We start from the raw sequence: 19,772 nt of genomic DNA on the forward strand, positions 1-19,772 counted from the left end.
TAGTTTTTTTTTTTTCTTGTCAAACTTCCTCCACAGAAGTTGGATCTGTCAATGGTATGTTCAGCCTGCTTAGTCACTTTTCAACATTTCTCTTGAATGTTTTCTGTGGTTGTTTCAGGAGGGTTCCTGTGTTCCCAAAACCCAGTGTAATAACCAGCTCAATCTTTCCTGAGAACAGAACCCAGGAAGCACCACTGCCTGTTGATTTTAGACCAGTCGCTATGAGCGATTTAAGCAGGGTTTGGCACAGGCCTGGCTCTCATGTTTGGAATTCTTTAACACCTTGGATCTTTTATTTTTAATGAAAAGATGAAGCTATAAAGTTGTGCCTCTGACAGACTGCTGTGTACAGGGTGACCGAGACCAGTTGAGTGCAGACGTCAAGGCCCGTACAAGTGCTCTACGTAAGATTTATTATAAACGGTTTGAGCACTGAATGCTGATTGGCGTGGTATATCAGACCGTATACCATGGGTATGACATGTTTTTGTTTTTTTACTGCTCTAATGACGTTGGTAACCAGTTTATAATGGCATTATGGCACCTCGGAGGTTTGTGGTATATGGCCAATATACCACGGCTAAGGGCTATATCCAGGCACTGCGTGTTGCGTCGTGCTGAGAACAGCCCTTAGCCGTGGTATATTAGTCATATACCACAAACCTCCGAGGTGCCTTATTGCTGAAGTATAACGTGAGTGCAGACTTCCAAGATGGTCCATTTGCACTTAAGGGCATGTTTCTGAGCTGGGATCCATTCAACATTCGCAATAACTGAGGCTGATTGGACTGATATGCATATAGTTTTCAGTATTGTTCAATAAATATCATCAGTAAGGCAAATATCTGCAGATTTTGGATATCCTTTATCGTAACAAAGGTATCTAAAATGTCTTACATCTTTAAACCCATTATTATGCATTCTTTCATGTCCCTAGACTTAAGTATGGAAAATCATTCAAAGGACCAGTGAAATGCCATTTCAAAAGTAGCTAGTGATCAGGCCTTAGATTTGGAGTCCCAAGATTGAGCTGTTCATATTGACATAGGCCTACACAATACATTTTGGTATGGCTCTGATTACAACTTGCCAAATACAGTACACTGGACATAATGATTATAGACTTCTGCCATGGCAGCAAGTGCTCAATTTCCCTAACCAATTGATTGTTCTTGTTGGCATGTAGTTCTTAACAGAGAGAACAGTGCATCAACTTGTCCTCTACCAGTAGATGGCACTACCTGTGTTCATAAAATAACCTGCCAATTCTGTATGTTTGCCAATTCTTCAATGCAATTTCTGTAAATTAATACACCCATATAAATATCCAAAGGCATCTTGAATTCATTAGCAAATGTCATGTACTATAATCATTCTACAGGTGTGATAGCTTTTAATGTGGCAATAAAAACAAGTAAACTGTTTCTCTGAGTATTTATTCAGTAAAGATTCAAAGTGTAGAAAGGATACAACAGTGCTTTTTGATCAAACTATTTCATAAAAGTTAAAGTGATCATAACACCGTAAGTCCAGATTTCTTTTCATCTTTATTTTTCAAACCAAAATAAATTAACATTCAACACAAGTGCATACACTGCTGGTAGGAGATCGCCTCCAATTTGGATGGTATAGCACCATTTTTCTCTATTTAGCAGCTATCAGGGATGCAGCTTTGTAGGATTCATGTAGTGACTACCTTTATATGAAAATTCAGTAGAGTGAAAAGATCTCTTCATTTGGCTCTCTAGCTAGCACAATACCTACCTCTGTGTACTCCAGGGCATTTGATCAAATTTACCTTTATTTTATAACATTTGCCAGTAATGATATTTCATATTATTACAGCTGAATGTTAAGCTTTTCCAAGAATACAGAAGCAGCATATTTTTTTATTCCTAGATATAGACCATCACAGGAGTGACTAATACACTGGCACCTTGTTTTGATCTCAACATCACAGCAGCTGGAAAGCTATAAGTGATGGGCAGACCAGTCATATAAATGCATGGACAGACTGAGTAAGGCAACGTTTGCGTGACAGGCTTCTTTTATGTTTGGGTTTGCAGATGAAGCCAGGGCAGTGTATTGATTCTGTCAGCTCTCTGCCAATATCTTTACTCTGGGGCAGTGTGGTTTTAGCATTGCTGTCTGCTAGTGCATTGTATTGTCTGTTGTGTATAGCTGAACTGTTGAGTGATCACCAACATTTATACAGAGCTAAATAAAACTAAAGGCTCAATTGCTTCTGGACTTACAGTGATTATAGAAGAAGAGTAAGAATTGGAGAAAAAAAGTTTTGCAGAGAAAAGAAAAATTCAAGGCAGTGAAGTACGGGTTGCTAAAAAAGTAAAAAATATCACAAAGCCAACAACAACATCTCCTAGACACTTGTCATTTTGTCCAGTCAACAAAACCCCTCTATAGTGCAGTTTGAATCATATACTGTACATCTCATTATCCCTCTCCCATCTTCCCTCACTCAAGTCAATTGTCCAGTCAGTGTGCGCCTCCTTTCTGTCTCAGTTTCACCGCCCTCTACATGCATCTTCCTATTCCCCACATGACCACAAAGAAGCATGAAGAAAGGCTTGAACATCACAGGACTCAATGGTGAGTTCTTTCTTTAGAGGATGGCAGGGTGTGATGGTATAAGGGGGGGGGGGGGTATTCACAGTTACAGTCCAACGGTCCAGCAACAATCACATCTGCTGTCATAATGAACACACCAGACCATGGCCATCTGTAAAGCCGGACAGCCAACCCATCCTTTACCCCTAGTACGTTTGGGCCAATCCATCAGACTTCAAGCAGCTCTATCCTCAGACGATCCCTGAAAACACGCGCACACACGCATTAGTACAATATTGTTCTGATTAAATTACATTTCCCATGAATACATGTCATATTAAGTGTCTTTCGAATCAGCACCGTTAACAGGTGGTAGGAAATCAGAGACTAAGTTATGTAACAGCCAACTCATAAAATACAATTTTCATGATTTATTCACATATATTAGCACTCTCTCTTAATCTATAATTCAATGGCCCAGACTCCAACTCTTCTAAAAATAGCTTCTTAATACACAGACCTTTGATTGTCTGTGAAAGCCACTCTGTATGAGTACCCACACTCCCTCCCCGGGTTTATTTTGTTCTTCGGAAATCACAGTAACAACTACAAACACATAACTGACATTTATTTCTTTAACGTAATTCTCACAGTTTACAAAGCCCTAAATAAATCATATCCAGTTTCAGAACAATATATAGCTACTGTAGAAATCAACAGTATAGTGTTTGACATTCTGTTATGGCCAAGGAGCAATATTAACCTTTGAAAAATCATCATCAGTCTCAAAGAGTCTGACAAGTAAACAACTGACCTAACATATACATTCCATGAAGGTATGGGGTGATCACAGATTGAGTCATTTTCAGTAGACAACGGTAACTGATAGAACTCACCTGGCCTCTGCCTGCTTCTCCCCAAAGGCCTGGCTGCTAACCGGCTGAGGGTGGTCATCCTCCCTCTCTGCCCAGTGACCATGTAGTCCTTCTGTCTCCACAGCTCTCCCTCTCTCCCCAGTCTCCTCTGGCTCTGTTGCACTCAGCAGTGGCTTCTGTGTGTCTGCGCCCCACCAGAATCCCAGCTGCCCTGAGTGGAGCTCCTTAGGTCCTTCATTAAGCTGCTTGTTCACCTCCTGCTCCACTAGTTTCCTATTAACCTCCTGGGGATTGATCAGTGCTTCAGAGTCTCTGTGGCCCTTTCCCTCCTCTCCCTCTACAGGTAGGCACTGGTAGCCCTCCAGCCATTTCAGTTGGCCGTTCTGGTGGATGTAGCGGCTGTCGCTGAACCAGCGGACCACCTCTGGATTTGGCAGGCCCGTAATGATACTCAGCTCCTCATACTGCTGGCTGCTGGGCCACCGTGTGCTGGTGAATGCCAGCCTCAAAAGGTGTACCTGCTGGGGGCTTTTCTTGGATGGATGTGACAGGTCTGAGACATGTGTCTCAGACTTGAGCTCTGGAGGGAAGGCCTCTGAACCAGGTTTGGCAGCTGGATCGCTCACCATGAGCCTCTGCAGGTTGATCTTGATGGGGTCAACTTTTAGTTCAGGGCAGGTTCTGTCGTCCCCAAAATGGTCTTCCTCTTTGATAAGCTGCCGCAGGACTGATATAGCTTTCATAGGAACCTCCTTGATGCATTTGCCATCCTTAATGATAGATATGCTGTTGCTGCTACTGCTGCTTTTGGTAATGACACTGATGCTGGTGTTTTCGTTTTGGGCTTTGCTGGCAAGGTTCAGGTTGTTGACACTATCATTATTTCTAGTGCTGGAGTAGCCACTGCTAAAATTGCCATTGTTGGACTTGTGGATATTGTTGTTGTTACTGTCATCATCGTTCTTTGTTGATGTGTACTGATCCTGGTTAGCTGTGTTGCCATTGCTATGAATGTTATAGGCGATAACATTAGATTTGCTGGTGTTACTCATGATCACTTTACCTTTGTTGCTGCTGTTGCTGAAGCCTTCCAAGACAGATGCAATGCTAATATGTCTGCTGCTTTGATTGTTTGGTTTGTCATGGCTGTCAGTGCTACAGTCATCTTTGCTGCCAATGTTGGAGAAGCAACTGACAATGCTGTTGCTGGAACTGATGTTGTTCATTGGATTCCTAGTGCCATGGTCCCTGCTGTTACTACTGATGGAGGAGTTACTACTGATGCTGCTGCTACTACTGCAACTACTACTGTTACTGCTGCTGCTACTGCAACTACTACTGTTACTGCTGCTTCTGCCGCTGGTGCTAATGACACAACTGTTGCCCAGCCTCAGAGCAACAGTCTTGTCAGACTCTTGGCTGGCCACAGTAGTGGGGATAGTGTTCCTGGCCACTACCTGTGTTGTTCTGCTGACTACAGTCTGATATTTTGGGGGGATCATGGTTGGGGTAGCATAAGAGACCCTAGTGGTGACCGGGTGACCAGCGGCTGACATGCTAGCCGAAGTGGATATGACTCCAGTATGCCTGCTCACTACACTGCCATGGGTCACCTTGGCAGCCTGGTGGCTGGGGCCCACTGGAGCAGGCTGGGCATGGACAGTGTGATGGGTCACAATGTGATTTGTGTGCCGTTGCTTGGGGGGCTGTTTTTGGGGTGCTGCTCCTTGGAAGACCGTGTTGAACATCTTCCTCCTGGCCTCCTCTATCTCCTCGGGGGACCAGCTGATCCCCTGTTTGAGTCTCTGGGCAGTGAACCACAGTTTGATCTGCTCCTCTGGCCAGTCAGAGACCACAGTCAGGTAGCAGAGCTCAGCTTTGGTCGGGTAGGGGAACTTACCAAAGGAAGTCTTGAGAAAGCTACTGGTGTCCATGGCAGCATCATAAGTGGGGATGCTGCTCAGGGGAATCATCACCTTTGGAAGGTTTTTGCTGGAATCCGAGGAGGAGAAGGTGGGAGAGCTGTGCTGGTGATAGGTTTGATTGGGCACTGTTGTTGTTATCACATGAGTGACAGGGTTTCTCAACATAGCAGCACCACCGGTCCCACTGAGAGACCCATTTTGTAGTTCAGGCACATTCGTCAACATGGTGGGGTCTGTCCGCTCCATTTTCTTCCCAGTGTCTTTCCTCCGCACCTCCACCGTGTGGGAGACCACAATCTTCTTGTGCTCTCCCTTGGCCTTCATCACCCTCACTATAGGTGTTTTAGTGAGGAAGATTGCAGTCTCGCGCGAGTCCTCCCCATTGGTCGTGAACAGGCTCTGCTCTACGGTGGTCACACCATCTCTCTTCCTGACATGCAGGGAAGCGTAGACAGAGCCCCCTGACACCCCAGGGTGGGCTTTAGCATTGTGCAGAGCCAGGGCCTCAAACCTGACCACTGACACGCCACAGTTCAGGCAGGAGAAGCTGGGTTGAGCCCTGAAGTCTATGTGGCAGTTGTGCAGGTGGTCCAAAAAGTAATTCAGCTCTCTGGACTCAAAGCGGCAGGGTGGGCAGCTGTATGTGCTACCTTTCTGCCATTTGTCGCCCCTTTCAGGTCTGGAGGAATCATGGGAGAAATGGCCTCTGTCTTCTCCAGATATACTGAGGATGCTGTCCTCTGGGATTGTGGGTAGGAGCTCAGGAAGGCAGCCAAGTATGATCTCCTCACGCATGTGTTTGCTTTTGGATGTGATCATACAGGGCACTGTTGACTTCCTCTTGCTGGCCATTGTAATATAGCTGTGTGCAGATGATGGGTGACTGACTGGTTGTCCCGTATGGTAACGGAGGGCGAGTGGTTTGTGGATAGTGCTGAGAGTTTAAGTGTCATGGGCCGGCCGCGATGACTTCACAGTGTTGCTTCATGTTTGCCCTCAGCTTCTGGGACTCCTCTCACACGATGAGTTAGGGTTAGACAGCTGTTTTAGCAGTTCACTGGGAACCTATAGGAGAGAAAACAGAACAAATATGGTAAATCATCAATAAGGTAAATCATTCCTTATAAGAATAACACCACACACAATTGGTTAATTAGCTATTTAGTTATTTTTACACTGTCAGTAAAAAAAATGATGGTTGTATCCTATCCTTCTATATGGGTCCTTAACCCCCCACCCATACCATCAGCGAGTGTCTAATGAGCATCCTGATCATGTGCCTCATATTAATGCCAAACTCTGCCAACCTTGGATGAGAGCCACTGTTCACATATTTATGACGTATGAGTGAAGTATGAGTGTTGGCACACACACATCCATGCAGAAGCTTCATACCCATAGGGGACACAGGGGCAGATGCACCCCCAGATCTGTCCGGTTTAAGAAAATATTTATTTAATTTAAAATAATCTCTCTCTCTGTAATGCCTAGTGCATTCCCCAAGAGAGGATGGCTTTCACTTCAGCAGTAATAAATTCATGAACTTCTACCAGACCGAGGCTCTGCATCTGTTCTCATGCTCCTAGACCTTAGTGCTGCTTTTGATACCATCGATCACCACCATCTTTTGGAGAGATTGGAAACCCAAATTGGTCAACACGGACAAGTTCTGCCCTGGTTAAGATCTTATCTGTCAGAAAGATATCAGTTTGTCTCTGTGAATGGTTTGTCCTCTGACAAATCAACTGTACATTTCGGTGTTCCTCAAGGTTCCGTTTTAGGACCACTATTGTTTTCACTATATATTTTACCTCTTGGGGATGTCATTCGAAAACATAATGTTAACTTTCACTGCTATGCGGATGACACACAGCTGTACATTTCAATGAAACATGGTGAAGCCCCAAAATTGCCCTCGCTAGAAGCCTGTGTTTCAGACATAAGGAAGTGGATGGCTGCAAACTTTCTACTTTTAAACTCGAACAAAACAGAGATGCTTGTTCTAGGTCCCAAGAAACAAAGAGATCTTCTGTTGAATTTGACAATTAATCTTGATGGTTGTACAGTTGTCTCAAATAAAACTGTGAAGGACCTCGGCGTTACTCTGGACCCTGATCTCTCTTTTGTCGAACATATCAGGACTGTTTCAAGGACAGCTTTTTCCATCTATGTAACATTGCAAAAATCAGAAACGTTCTGTCCAAAAATGATGCAGAAAAATGTATCCATGCTTTTGTTCTAGGTTAGACTACTGCAATGCTCTACTTTCTGGCTACACGGATAGAGCACTAAATAAACTTCAGTTAGTGCTAAATACGGCTGCTAGAATCCTGACTAGAACCAATTTTTAAAAATCATATTACTCCAGTACTAGCCTCCCTACACTGGCTTCATGTTAAGGCAAGGGCTGATTTCAAGGTTTTACTGCTAACCTACAAAGCATTACATGGGCTTGCTCCTACCCATCTTTCCGATTTGGTCCTGCCGTACATACCTACACGTACGCTACGGTCACAAGACGCAGGCCTCCTAATTGTCCCTAGAATTTCTAAGCAAACAGCTGGAGGCAAGGATTTCTCCTATAGAGCTCCATTTTTATGGAATGGTCTGCCTACCCATGTGAGAGACGCAGACTCGGTCTCAACCTTTAAGTCTTTACAGAAGACTCATCTCTTCAGTAGGTCATATGATTGAGTGTAGTCTGGCCCAGGAGTGTGAAGGTGAACGGAAAAGCTCTGGAGCAACGAACCGCCCTTGCTGTCTCTGCCTGGTCAGTTCCCCTCTCTCCACTGGGATTCTCTGCCTCTAACCCTATTACAGGGGCTGAGTCACTGGCTTACTGGTGCTCTTCCATGCCGTCCCTAGGAGGGGTGCGTCACTTGAGTGGGTTGAGTCGCTGACGTGGTCTTCCTGTCTGGGTTGGTGCCCCCCCCCTTGGGTTGTGCCATGGCGGAGATCTTTGTGGGCTATACTCGGCCTTGTCTCAGGATGGTAAGTTGGTGGTTGAAGGTATCCCTCTAGTGGTGTGGGGGCTGTGCTTTGGCAAAGTGGGTGGGGTTATATCCTGCCTGTTTGGCCCTGTCCGGGGGTATCATCGGATGGGGCCACAGTGTCTCCTGGCCTCTCCTGTCTCAGCCTCCAGTATTTATGCTGCAGTAGTTTATGTGTCGGGGGGATAGTTATATCTGGAGTATTTCTCCTGTCTTATCCGGTGTCCTGTGTGAATTTAAGTATGCTCTCTCTAATTCTCTCTCTCGGAGGACCTGAGCCCTAGGACCATGCCTCAGGACTACCTGGCATGATGACTCCTTGCTGTCCCCAGTCCACCTGGCCGTGCTGCTGCTCCAGTTTCAACTGTTCTGCCTGCGGCTATGGATACTGACCTGTTCACCGGACGTGCTACCTGTCCGAGACATGCTGTTTTCAACTCTCTAGAGACAGCAGGAGCGGTAGAGATACTCTCAATGATCGGCTATGAAAAGCCAACTGACATTTACTCCTGAGGTGCTGACTTGTTGCACCCTCGACAACTACTGTGATTATTATTATTTGACCATGCTGGTCGTTTATGAACATTTGAACATCTTGGCCATGTTCTGTTATAATCCCCACCCGGCACAGCCAGAAGAGGACTGGCCACCCCTCATAGCCTGGTTCCTCTCTACGTTTCTTCCTAGGTTTTGGCCTTTCTAGGGAGTTTTCCTAGCCACCGTGCTTCTACACCTACATTGCTTGCTGTTTGGGGTTTTAGGCTGGGTTTCTGTACAGCACTTTGATATATCAGCTGATGTATGAAGGGCTATATAAATACATTTGATTTGATTTAGTGCCATGGTCCCTACAGTCTGATATTTCAGGGGGATCGTGGTTGGGTTAGCCACCTAGCAATTTTATGAAGTTGGCTTTAGCTAGTCCAGATAACTACTTGCCAAGAAGCCATTTCAGGCTATCAATCAAGTTAGAGTAGCTAGCTTGTCCAACTACCTTAGCTGGCATGCCTGCTGCAAGGTTGGTAGACTTTAGAAAAGCAATCAATAAGTTTATCAATCTTTTACCCAGATTTTTGCAGAGAAGCATATACAGTGGGGAGAACAAGTATTTGATACACTGCCGATTTTGCAGGTTTTCCTACTTACAAAGCATGTAGAGAGCTGTAATTTTTATCATAGGTACACTTCAACTGTGAGAGACGAAATCTAAAACAAAAATCCAGAAAATCACATTGTATGATTTTTAAGTAATAAATTTACATTTTATTGCATGACATAAGTATTTGATCACCTACCAACCAGTAAAAATTCCGGCTCTCAGAGACCTGTTAGTTTTTCTTTAAGAAGCACTCCTGTTCTCCACTCATTACCTGTATTAACTGCACCTGTTTGAACTCGTTACCTGTATAAAAGACACCTGTCCACACACTCAATCAAACAGACTCCAACCTCTCCACAATGGCCAAGACCAGAGAGCTGTGTAAGGACATCAGGGATAAAATTGTAGACCTGCACAAGGCTGGGATGGGCTACAGGACAATAGGTAAGCAGCTTGGTGAGAAGGCAACAACTGTTGGAGCAATTATTAGAAAATGGAAGAAGTTCAAGATGACGGTCAATCACCCTCGGTCTGGGGCTCCATGCAAGATCTCACCTCGTGGGGCATCAATGATCATGAGGAAGGTGAGGGATCAGCCCAGAACTACATGGCAGGACCTGGTCAATGACCTGAAGAGAGCTGGGACCACAGTCTCAAAGAAAACCATTAGTAACACACTACGGCGTCATGGATTAAAATCCTGCAGCGCACGCAAGGTCCCCCTGCTCAAGCCAGCGCATGTCCAGGCCTGTCTGACGTTTGCCAATGACCATCTGGATGATCCAGAGGAGGAATGGGAGAAGGTCATGTGGTCTGATGAGACAAATATAGAGCTTTTTGGTCTAAACTCCACTCGCCGTGTTTGGAGGAAGAAGAAGGATAAGTACAACCCCAAGAACACCATCCCAACTGTGAAGCATGGAGGTGGAAACATCATTCTTTGGGGATGCTTTTCTGCAAAGGGGACAGGACGACTGCACCGAATTGAGGGGAGGATGGATGGGGCCATGTATCGCGAGATCTTGGCCAACAACCTCCTTCCCTCAGTAAGAGCATTGAAGATGGGTCGTGGCTGGGTCTTCCAGCATGACAACGACCCGAAACACACAGCCAGGGCAACTAAGGAGTGGCTCCGTAAGAAGCATCTCAAGGTCCTGGAGTGGCCTAGCCAGTCTCCAGACCTGAACCCAATAGAAAATCTTTGGAGGGAGCTGAAAGTCCGTATTGCCCAGCGACAGCCCCGAAACCTGAAGGATCTGGAGAAGGTCTGTATGGAGGAGTGGGCCAAAATCCCTGCTGCAGTGTGTGCAAACCTGGTCAAGAACTACAGGAAACGTATGATCTCTGTAATTGCAAACAAAGGTTTCTGTACCAAATATTAAGTTCTGCTTTTCTGATGTATCAAATACTTATGTCATGCAATAAAATACAAATTAATTACTTAAAAATCATACAATGTGATTTTCTGGATTTTTGTTTTAGATTCCGTCTCTCACAGTTGAAGTGTATCTATGATAAAAATTCCAGACCTCTACATGCTTTGTAAGTAGGAAAACCTGCAAAATCGGCAGTGTATCAAATACTTGTCCTCCCCACTGTATATATATATATATATATATATATATATATATATATATATATACATGTTTTACATGTACGAACCACCAGTCGGGAGGATGCAGACAGCTCAATAAGTATGCATTGAATTAAGCATAATGATTATGGCTCTAGATTGCAGGAAAAAGCTATTTCAGGTGTTTGATAAATGCGAAATTCTCCAACTTCCGGACCCGGGGGCCTATCCCCCTTCCAGACCAACCCCCAGCCATCCTCACGTACTTTGTGCCCCCTCAGATTTTTGGGGTGCATGCCTATCCATCCATGAATACCCCCTTTGTACTGAAAAACACTCACGCATGACGTTCCTCACAACTGCTTAAAATGTCACATATGCACGCACACCCCTTAATGCAGTTTGAAACCTTTTCAGGACACAGGTCAGTGATTTCCGCTTATTCTGTTTTTACAGTTATGTAGCTAAATATCTCATAATGATTGTTTCTCTGGGCACTCTATCATATGCAACAACATTCTGAGCACAAAAACAGAATCGGAAAGTGAGAACAGGAATCGGCTTCTCTTACTCGCTGCACTCTTGGTGAACCCTACCCTCCCCACACATTTTTTCTCTCTATCTTTCTCTCTCCCTCTCTCTGACTCTTGCTGTGAATTTGTTGACGTGTGATGTGGTGTTGAAAACTGCTCTTTCTTCATCTAGTTCTCACAGAGATATCATGATGCTTTGGTAGATAGATATGTGTAAGCTCTCTTTAGCGAATGTTCATCATCATCCTCATCAGTGCCGCTCTCAGTACCTAAAAGTATTTATTACAAGGAGTGTTATTACTTTATATATTACAATAGAGCCCACTGCTCAGTATGCAGAATGATTTACAGTCATCCACATTCTCTTGAACATGGCTACACTCCTAAAACAAAACAATATGTCTTCAGGCAGTGAAACTGAATGGAGTCACATGTATGCATTCACCATGGCCTGCTGGTCAGTAAATTAAAAAAATAACCTGTTCCAGAATTTAAAATCCCCAATGACTGCCCACAATACATGCTGATCCCAGATGGGCCGTGACGTCCTTTTTGTAACTGCCTCTTTATTTCTAATGACGGCTCCCTTTCAACAAAAAAAAAACCACCTCAAAAAACTAGGTCACCAGCCTCTTATGCAGTAATCCCGGTTTGCTGCATCCAGACGTGGGCATTTGCTGTATGTTTAGCCAGCGGAGAGGTCATGATACAGCACACAATTAACCCCTGACAGCAGGTTTAGTGAGTGCATTCCATTGAGATGAAGGCTATAGCTCTCATGAGAGAGTCTGGTCTTCTCATGCTCATCTAAAAAAATGTGATGCTATGGTTTTAGTATAGTGTGGACAGTGGACGGGCAGCCAATGAAGTTAAGTTACTGGTTATGATACCGTAGTTAAAGGAAAAATCGACTAAAAACAATGTTTTGGTGTGTTTTTCATTAGTCCACTGTTGATACTGTCCCAAAATGGCAGCCAAGCACGAGTGCTCAGTGTAGTATCCTTTTAGGATACTTGTGAGTTCGCTAATTCCATTCAAAAAGTTTCCGAAAGTAGCCGGTCTAGACTCCATCTCTTAATGACAAATACACTGCTCAAAAAAATAAAGGGAACACTTAAACAACACAATGTAACTCCAAGTCAATCACACTTCTGTGAAATCAAACTGTCCACTTAGGAAGCAACACTGATTGACAATACATTTCACATGCTGTTGTGCAAATGGAATAGACAACAGGTGGAAATTATAGGCAATTAGCAAGACACCCCCAATAAAGGAGTGGTTCTGCAGGTGGTAACCACAGACCACTTCTCAGTTCCTATGCTTCCTGGCTGATGTTTTGGCCACTTTTGAATGCTGGCGGTGCTTTCACTCTAGTGGTAGCATGAGACGGAGTCTACAACCCACACAAGTGGCTCAGGTAGTGCAGCTCATCCAGGATGGCACATCAATGCGAGCTGTGGCAAGAAGGTTTGCTGTGTCTGTCAGCGTAGTGTCCAGAGCATGGAGGCTCTACCAGGAGACAGGCCAGTACATCAGGAGACGTGGAGGAGGCCGTAGGAGGGCAACAACCCAGCAGCAGGACCGCTACCTCCACCTTTGTGCAAGGAGGAGCAGGAGGAGCACTGCCAGAGCCCTGCAAAATGACCTCCAGCAGGCCACAAATTAAATGTATTGTCAATCAGTGTTGCTTCCTAAGTGGACAGTTTGATTTCACAGAAGTGTGATTGACTTGGAGTTACATTGTGTTGTTTAAGTGTTCCCTTTATTTTTTTGAGCAGTGTAATATAACAAAATTGTAAAAATATAAGAAAATTATGATGATCAGCATATGTGCGAGGAATGACAACAGGTGTCCGTTTTTTAGGTTCTTTCCTCTCGTTATCATTAATGGAGATGCAACTGAATCAAACATAGCTCGATTGAATCTTGTTGGCTAATATTTTCAGTATCATTAATTCTCTCTCATTACGGAGTCTTCTCTAGCCACTATGAACAACAACTTGCATTGACTGCAGCAGGTTGTAACGGTGTTGTTTATTGTTGTTCTTAAAATTCAAACTATATATTGCGCAAAATTTGCAAGCACCACATGTTCCATAACGTTGTCATGGAAAATATGAATGTTGTTTCCAACTACCAATCAGCAACTGCGCCATAAATCCGGCTCTATATTGAACGTTGAGATTGCCGAAAGCAATTGACAAGAGTGGCAAGGAGTAGAATGTTAGCTAAAAAGACCGGTAACCAGACTAAAAGAGACTGGTACTGATCCTGCGTTCAAAACAACTGGGAACCCGGAAATCTCAGGCATCTTTCTAGAGCTCTTGCTTTCCGACTTGAAGATCACTGAGGTCATGATTTGACCTTGATCTTTTCCAAGTTCCCAGTTGTCTTGAAAGCACCATCAGACTAGCCATGTGGCAAGTGACGAATGGTGCTTTCAAGACAACTGGGAACTCTGAAAAAAAACAAGGTTGAATCATGACCTCAGTGATCTTCCGGTCAGAAAATCAGAGCTCTAGAAAGATGCCAGATTTTCCAACTTGAGGGGCTTCCCAAAATGTATAGTGGCACAGCCTTAGACCACTGCGCCACTAAAGATTCTGGGTTCGAGTCCAGGCTCTGTCGCAGCCGGCCAAGACCGGGAGATCCATGGGATGGCGCACAATTGGCCCAGCGTCGTCTGGGTTAGGGGAGGGTTTGGCCGGCAGAGATGTCCCTGTCCCATCGCGCACTAGCGACTCCTGTGGCGGGCCGGGCGCAGTGCACGCTGACACGGTCGCCAGGTGTACGGTGATTCTTCCGACACATTGTATTGGTGTGGCTGGCTTCCGGGTTAAGTGGGCATTGTGTCAAGAAGCATTGAGGCTTGGTTGGGTTGGGTTTCGGAGGACACACAGCTCTCGACCTTAGCCTCTCCCGAGTCCGTACGGGAGTTGCAGCAATGAGACAAGACTGTAACTACTAATTGGATACCACGAAATTGGGGAGAAAAAGGGGTAAGAAAATACAAAGGCCATGGCATTTAAAAAAAAGACCATGTGATGGAAAATAATGTTATCTGAGCACTAATAGGTTATTTGATGTAGCCTGTGTGGATGTGGTCCAGGACAGGAGTACTGTGCTGAGCAAAATCCTAGTGGCAAGACAGCCGTTGCCCTGGTATCTCTCCTTCTAAAACATCAAATTTCCTGCATGACAAACCAAAGACAGGCCAAAAGTTGAGCAAGGGTACATAAAGAACCAGGTCACCTTTCAAAAGAATGGGGTGCATTATCTAGCGAGTAAGAGGTGCAATCAGACACAAGACAAGGGCTTCCCAGACAGGGACTGGAGCCAATGAATTGTGCACTTTGAAAAGAGGGGCCTCGTGTTTCAGCGCTGAAGGAGACGACTCAGACGAGCACCATCTCCTGGTGTGTCATATGTCCCGATACTGGCACTGGCTCTATGGCTGAGATTAAAAGAGTTTAATCTCCGTAGACCTGGGGAGTACTGATCTGAACTGAGGCAAAGTGACAGAGCTCTCAGACAAGCTCTTAGAACACCTCCGCTCACTCTTCACAAGCAAAGTCCTCGTATTACCTTGTGTGCTCAACTCAGCCAGCATGATTTAATTTCAAGAGACTACTTCATGTTTGGCTTTTTAGAATAAAATGTTAAGAAAAAATGTGGCTTCATATCTAGAAGGGGTGTAAAGTGGTACACATTCAATAAAATAGCCCATAGGCACTCGCACTGTTGACATTTGCAAACAGATTGGTATTTGCAATGCCATGTCGCTGGTCACATGACTGAGGAGTGAGGGGACAGAAGAACGACATAGGGAAAGCAGACCCAGACAGACAGCTGGGTGATTATGACAGAGAAAGTGTTTTAGTATTCCACTTCCTCCAATACACGCACACAACACACACCCTTCTTGCCTGTTCTCTTCAACATCGTTTTACACCAAAGCTTTCAGAAATATATCTCTTTAAACTCAACTGCCAGTAAACAGTCTGTGGTGCTGCAGTCACACAAGGGCTGATGAGAAATCTTGGCTGTTTTATGACAACATTTGTTTTCCATATATTATCATTTCAGTGATCCATGGCTGTCTTGAAAGTCTGACAGCCTCAGCCTGCTTCCCTGGTTTTGAGTTGAAAATCAACAGAAACAGTGCCTGGCATAAGTGGGTGTGGGACAGACAAAACAGTTCCTGATAGACACACCTAAACAATAGGAAAAATCTGTTTAGGAGTACATCTTCTGCCAAATGTTCATTAAATAGATTAAAGCCATGTGAGTGGATCAACTGGACATCCAAATATAAGTCAGAAACAGATAGCAATTACTTCCCTGAACAAGGAAGATGTTGGGAACAATGGCGCCTCATTTATAAGAGAAAAGTGATCCAGCACTGGGAACCTTATTTAGACGACTGTCCGTCAACTTGCCATTGTTCAATTACCTGCATGTCTGGATGTCTGCTGTGTCTATTATGATTTCTGTGTCTAGTAATGTGTGTTGACTGAATGGCTGCGACTTAGTTTGCACATCATAATTCAAGTGTATTCTCATGGGTTAGTGTTTGTATGTCCATAATATCCACATTAACTGCAGAGTTGTAAGCTCCACTGTCACACCTTCAGCCAAGGATGTAAGTGGTTAACCCAGTGTATCCGTCTTCAGCATCTGGTCGTTTGTATGCCCCTTAATTCTGTGTTTGACTGTGTCTTCAGGGCGTGTGTCTGTGTGTCTGTCTGTTCTATGTATTTATGTGTGTACCAGTATATGACTAAGGGTGTGTGAATGTGTGAATGCCTGCTGAGAGACGCAGGTGTTGTCAACCGTCTCCTCCTCACCCCCCTTACCTCCATGACTGCAGCCCGGTCCGCTGGGAGACCAGTCGGCGGTGCCACTCATGTGTTAACATTGCCATAGCAACCCCTCTCTTCTCCTTGCCCACCACACCACACACAGAGGAGTCTCTCGACTACACCCACCACACATCCAGACGCATTTACACACACACACACACACACACACACACACATAAATGACCACCTTTTATGCCAGGCAAAGGACAAAGTTAAGCCTCCTGCTGTGCCATCTTTGAAAATGCCAGTCTTGGCTTAGCTGTTCCGGACCATTGGGGTTGGGTGGGTCAGTGGTAAAGACACCTTCTCACAATGACAATACAAAAATACCTGCTCGACTGCACAGTCCACTCTACTGATTAAGTGTTTGTGACAGTCCTTTCATAAAAGACAAATGAGGGATATATACATTGCAAAGGACATCCTGTCAGTGTTGTCTTGTAAAATTGGTACAGAGGTCTGAGGACTGAGGTATTGTAATACAGTATAATGTACACTGCCAAAGCATATCTTGTTCTGTTCAAATGCATTTTCATGTCATCCACCATAATCGTATATTGTTCACCAAAGCCTTCCTCTATGGCCTGGCTGAATGACAGACCAAAAATGTGTGAAAAAATCCTGAGTAATGAGAGCCTATCTGTGATTTTTTAATTAATAAATCTCCTTCAGTTCTGTATCTTGGACTCCATGCCATTGATATGGCAACTGAAAAAGAAAAACGAAGAAAAATGGCGGCGTATCGCGCATTGTACTGTCCAACCTAAAATGGCTGACATCACAGCCTCTTGTAAGTGCCAGAGCTTGGCAAATGCCAGCTCCTGCTGACCAAACCTTTCTTGCACGGGACAGAGAAAGTGGCAGGGGCTCTCTCCTCTCTAGCCCCCAGTTTTTTTCTTCCACGAGTGCAGAGAAGTTTCTTTTGGTTGGAACTGAGCAAACATGCTGTCTCAGGGAGGCTTTCGATCGCTTTGTGCCTTGATACTCCTAAGACAAAAGCAATACCATACGATGAATAGGAGAGAATAAGAGCAAACCCATACAGAGTGGTATAGACTTTCAGACTAACAAAACAAAGCTCTCTAAGTAGTATGCTTATGGGACTGTTTTTGTGAGGAGGGGGAAGTATGCTGTTATCACGAATATGGTTGTTTGTACGGAACTGCTGGGAAATAGATCTGGTTGGCATTAGATAGCTGATTTTCCTCTCTGAACTCGAGGAATGTTATACACTCGATGTCAGCTAAAACTGCAAATCACGACCATATGACCTCCTTGATGGTGCTCTGGCAATGACTATACGGCACAGTGAAACCTAAGCCACAGACATGAAAATATTATCTGACTGGTGTCGATAGACATCAGAACATTTAATCCTCAAAGCGGTATATTCGTACAGTAACTAAGGAGTGGCATTCAATTATGTTTTTGTAGAGTGGGGTGGGCACTCTCTGCCCATTACACAGTGTCTGTGTATACAAACACTCTCTGTTATGGCCATAACCAAAACTGTGAGCTGTTCCTAATTGCAGGGAGTCATGATAAAAGACAATATGCCGGGCCTCATTAGAACAGTTCCGAGAAGGGAGATGGAAGAACGTTCCCAGGGATCCACAAAGGGAATTGACATTCCCCCAGTAAGGGAATTGACATTCCCCCAGTGTAACCGCCTAGAAGAGTGCAAACCTCTATACAGACACACTCACTGGACCAGGCTGAACCTAGCTAGCCTAGAGGAGCCAAGCTATGGGAGCCAAGCTATGGGAGCTAGCTTGTCTAGCTTTGTATTAGTCAGTAAGGAGAGACGTCTGCCAAGCATAGTAGCAGAATGAGGCTCTTTTACGAACTTCATGCATCTATGTATTTTGAGGGGGCAATAATGGACAAATTAGGTGTCTGCATATTCATTCTAGTTTAATAACCTTAAATTATATTTCATTTACCACTGGTAGCATGACATGCTCCTTCAGTTCCAATGGGCATGATGCCCCTGGCTCATTGCATGTGCATGAATCACTCACACATTTCCCCTGATTAGAGGGTTGAATATTTAAACCAATAGTTTCCAGATGAATATTTTGTGCTGTTCATTCAAGAGGTAGAATACCATCTTATGGTCCAATATAAAGTTGTAGGCATGATGGCCAGCTAAGAAACAACAAAAATTAGATTTTACTGGGTCAATTAATTGGCTACACATGAATAATGTGCGAGTCCTGTCTGTTTTAGTGAGATTGGAATCGTGAGGAAAAGTTTACAGTGTGCAATATCCTGACAGTTTGACACACATTAAAAAAGACAGATGAAAACATGATGACAGCTTCCAAAATGCAGTTGATTGTCGAGCTCTAAGCATCAACGCAAGGCGGTAACAGGTGGTAAAACAAAACAATTGTTCAATACATAGGCTAAAACAACAATGTCTGCAATGAAACATCATACATTAGCCTACTGAACTGATTCATTGAAAGGATGGATTAACGTCGCTTTAAAATTCATAGATTAAAAAGGAAGACATTTTGGGTAGTAAATCCAGCCGGACGTCTGGGTCTAAATTAGACTACCAGACATCACATCCAATAAGATTATGTATTCGTTATATAAAAAGTCCTTAGAACTTGGATACTGAAATAGTCAGCACTGACTCGCTCAAAAAGCAGGGGAAATATTCAGCGTTGTGCAATAAATTAATCAGAAACGTCACATTGTAGCGTGCGAGAGGGCAAGTACAACGTTGAGTAGACTACATTCTTGAAACTGTAACAAAAAGTCAAGTTAACCCTTTCACTCCAGTAGCCTGTTGGCAAACATTGGCTCGGTGTTTGGGCTATTTGCGACTATCTTCAACTCATACTGTAACGTTAGAATGAAACATATTCCCAAAAAATCCTAACTCGGCACCCCCCACCTACTGTCGCCATTTTATATATTGGCGACTTCATATATACTGCCTAGACTACAGCACCAGATACAATTCAATAGCCAGAATTGGAGTAAACTATCTGTGATTATACAAAAATAATTCGAGCTATTTTATTGTAGGCTACAAGGAAAAGGGACCTTACCTTGATAGTTCGACCGGGGTAAAATGGAATACGACATTAATATAGAAATTAATAATATTAGATTAGCTCCGTTCGTTGCGCTTTGAGAGGAGGGGGGTGGGTCCTCTCCTCAGTTGAACCCGATCAACTGGCGTGAACCCGTCCGACAGTGACCACTGCAAGGTACATTACCTCTCCTCGCACACTGTATGGACAGAAAACAACTATGCTCCGCGGCAGGACGAGGTAGCCAAAAATTATACGGAGTGTATTTCCTATGAACACGTGATTCAGAGCGTC

At 44.2% G+C, this 19,772-nt stretch overlaps 1 protein-coding gene across 3 annotated transcripts; it reads right to left on the minus strand.

The window, feature by feature from the left end:
• Positions 1-1,420: 1,420 nt before the first annotated feature.
• LOC129851091 (zinc fingers and homeoboxes protein 3-like) lies at positions 1,421-19,707 on the minus strand. 3 transcript variants are annotated; one of them, XM_055917322.1, is made up of 4 exons: positions 19,494-19,707; positions 16,616-17,415; positions 3,465-6,433; positions 1,421-2,830 (listed from the first exon to the last, which is right to left on the minus strand). In XM_055917322.1, exons 3-4 carry the CDS (start codon positions 6,218-6,220, stop codon positions 2,797-2,799), a joined length of 2,790 nt encoding a protein of 929 aa, XP_055773297.1. In that variant the 5' UTR covers positions 6,221-6,433; positions 16,616-17,415; positions 19,494-19,707; the 3' UTR covers positions 1,421-2,796. The 3 variants fall into 3 exon arrangements, with proteins under 3 accessions (XP_055773297.1, XP_055773296.1, XP_055773298.1); XM_055917321.1 differs by lacking the exon at positions 16,616-17,415; XM_055917323.1 differs by lacking the exons at positions 16,616-17,415; positions 19,494-19,707 and adding an exon at positions 16,423-16,606.
• Positions 19,708-19,772: the final 65 nt, after the last annotated feature.

Source organism: Salvelinus fontinalis, chromosome 3 (assembly GCF_029448725.1).
Source record: "Salvelinus fontinalis isolate EN_2023a chromosome 3, ASM2944872v1, whole genome shotgun sequence".
Classification (NCBI taxonomy): Eukaryota; Metazoa; Chordata; class Actinopteri; order Salmoniformes; family Salmonidae; genus Salvelinus; species Salvelinus fontinalis.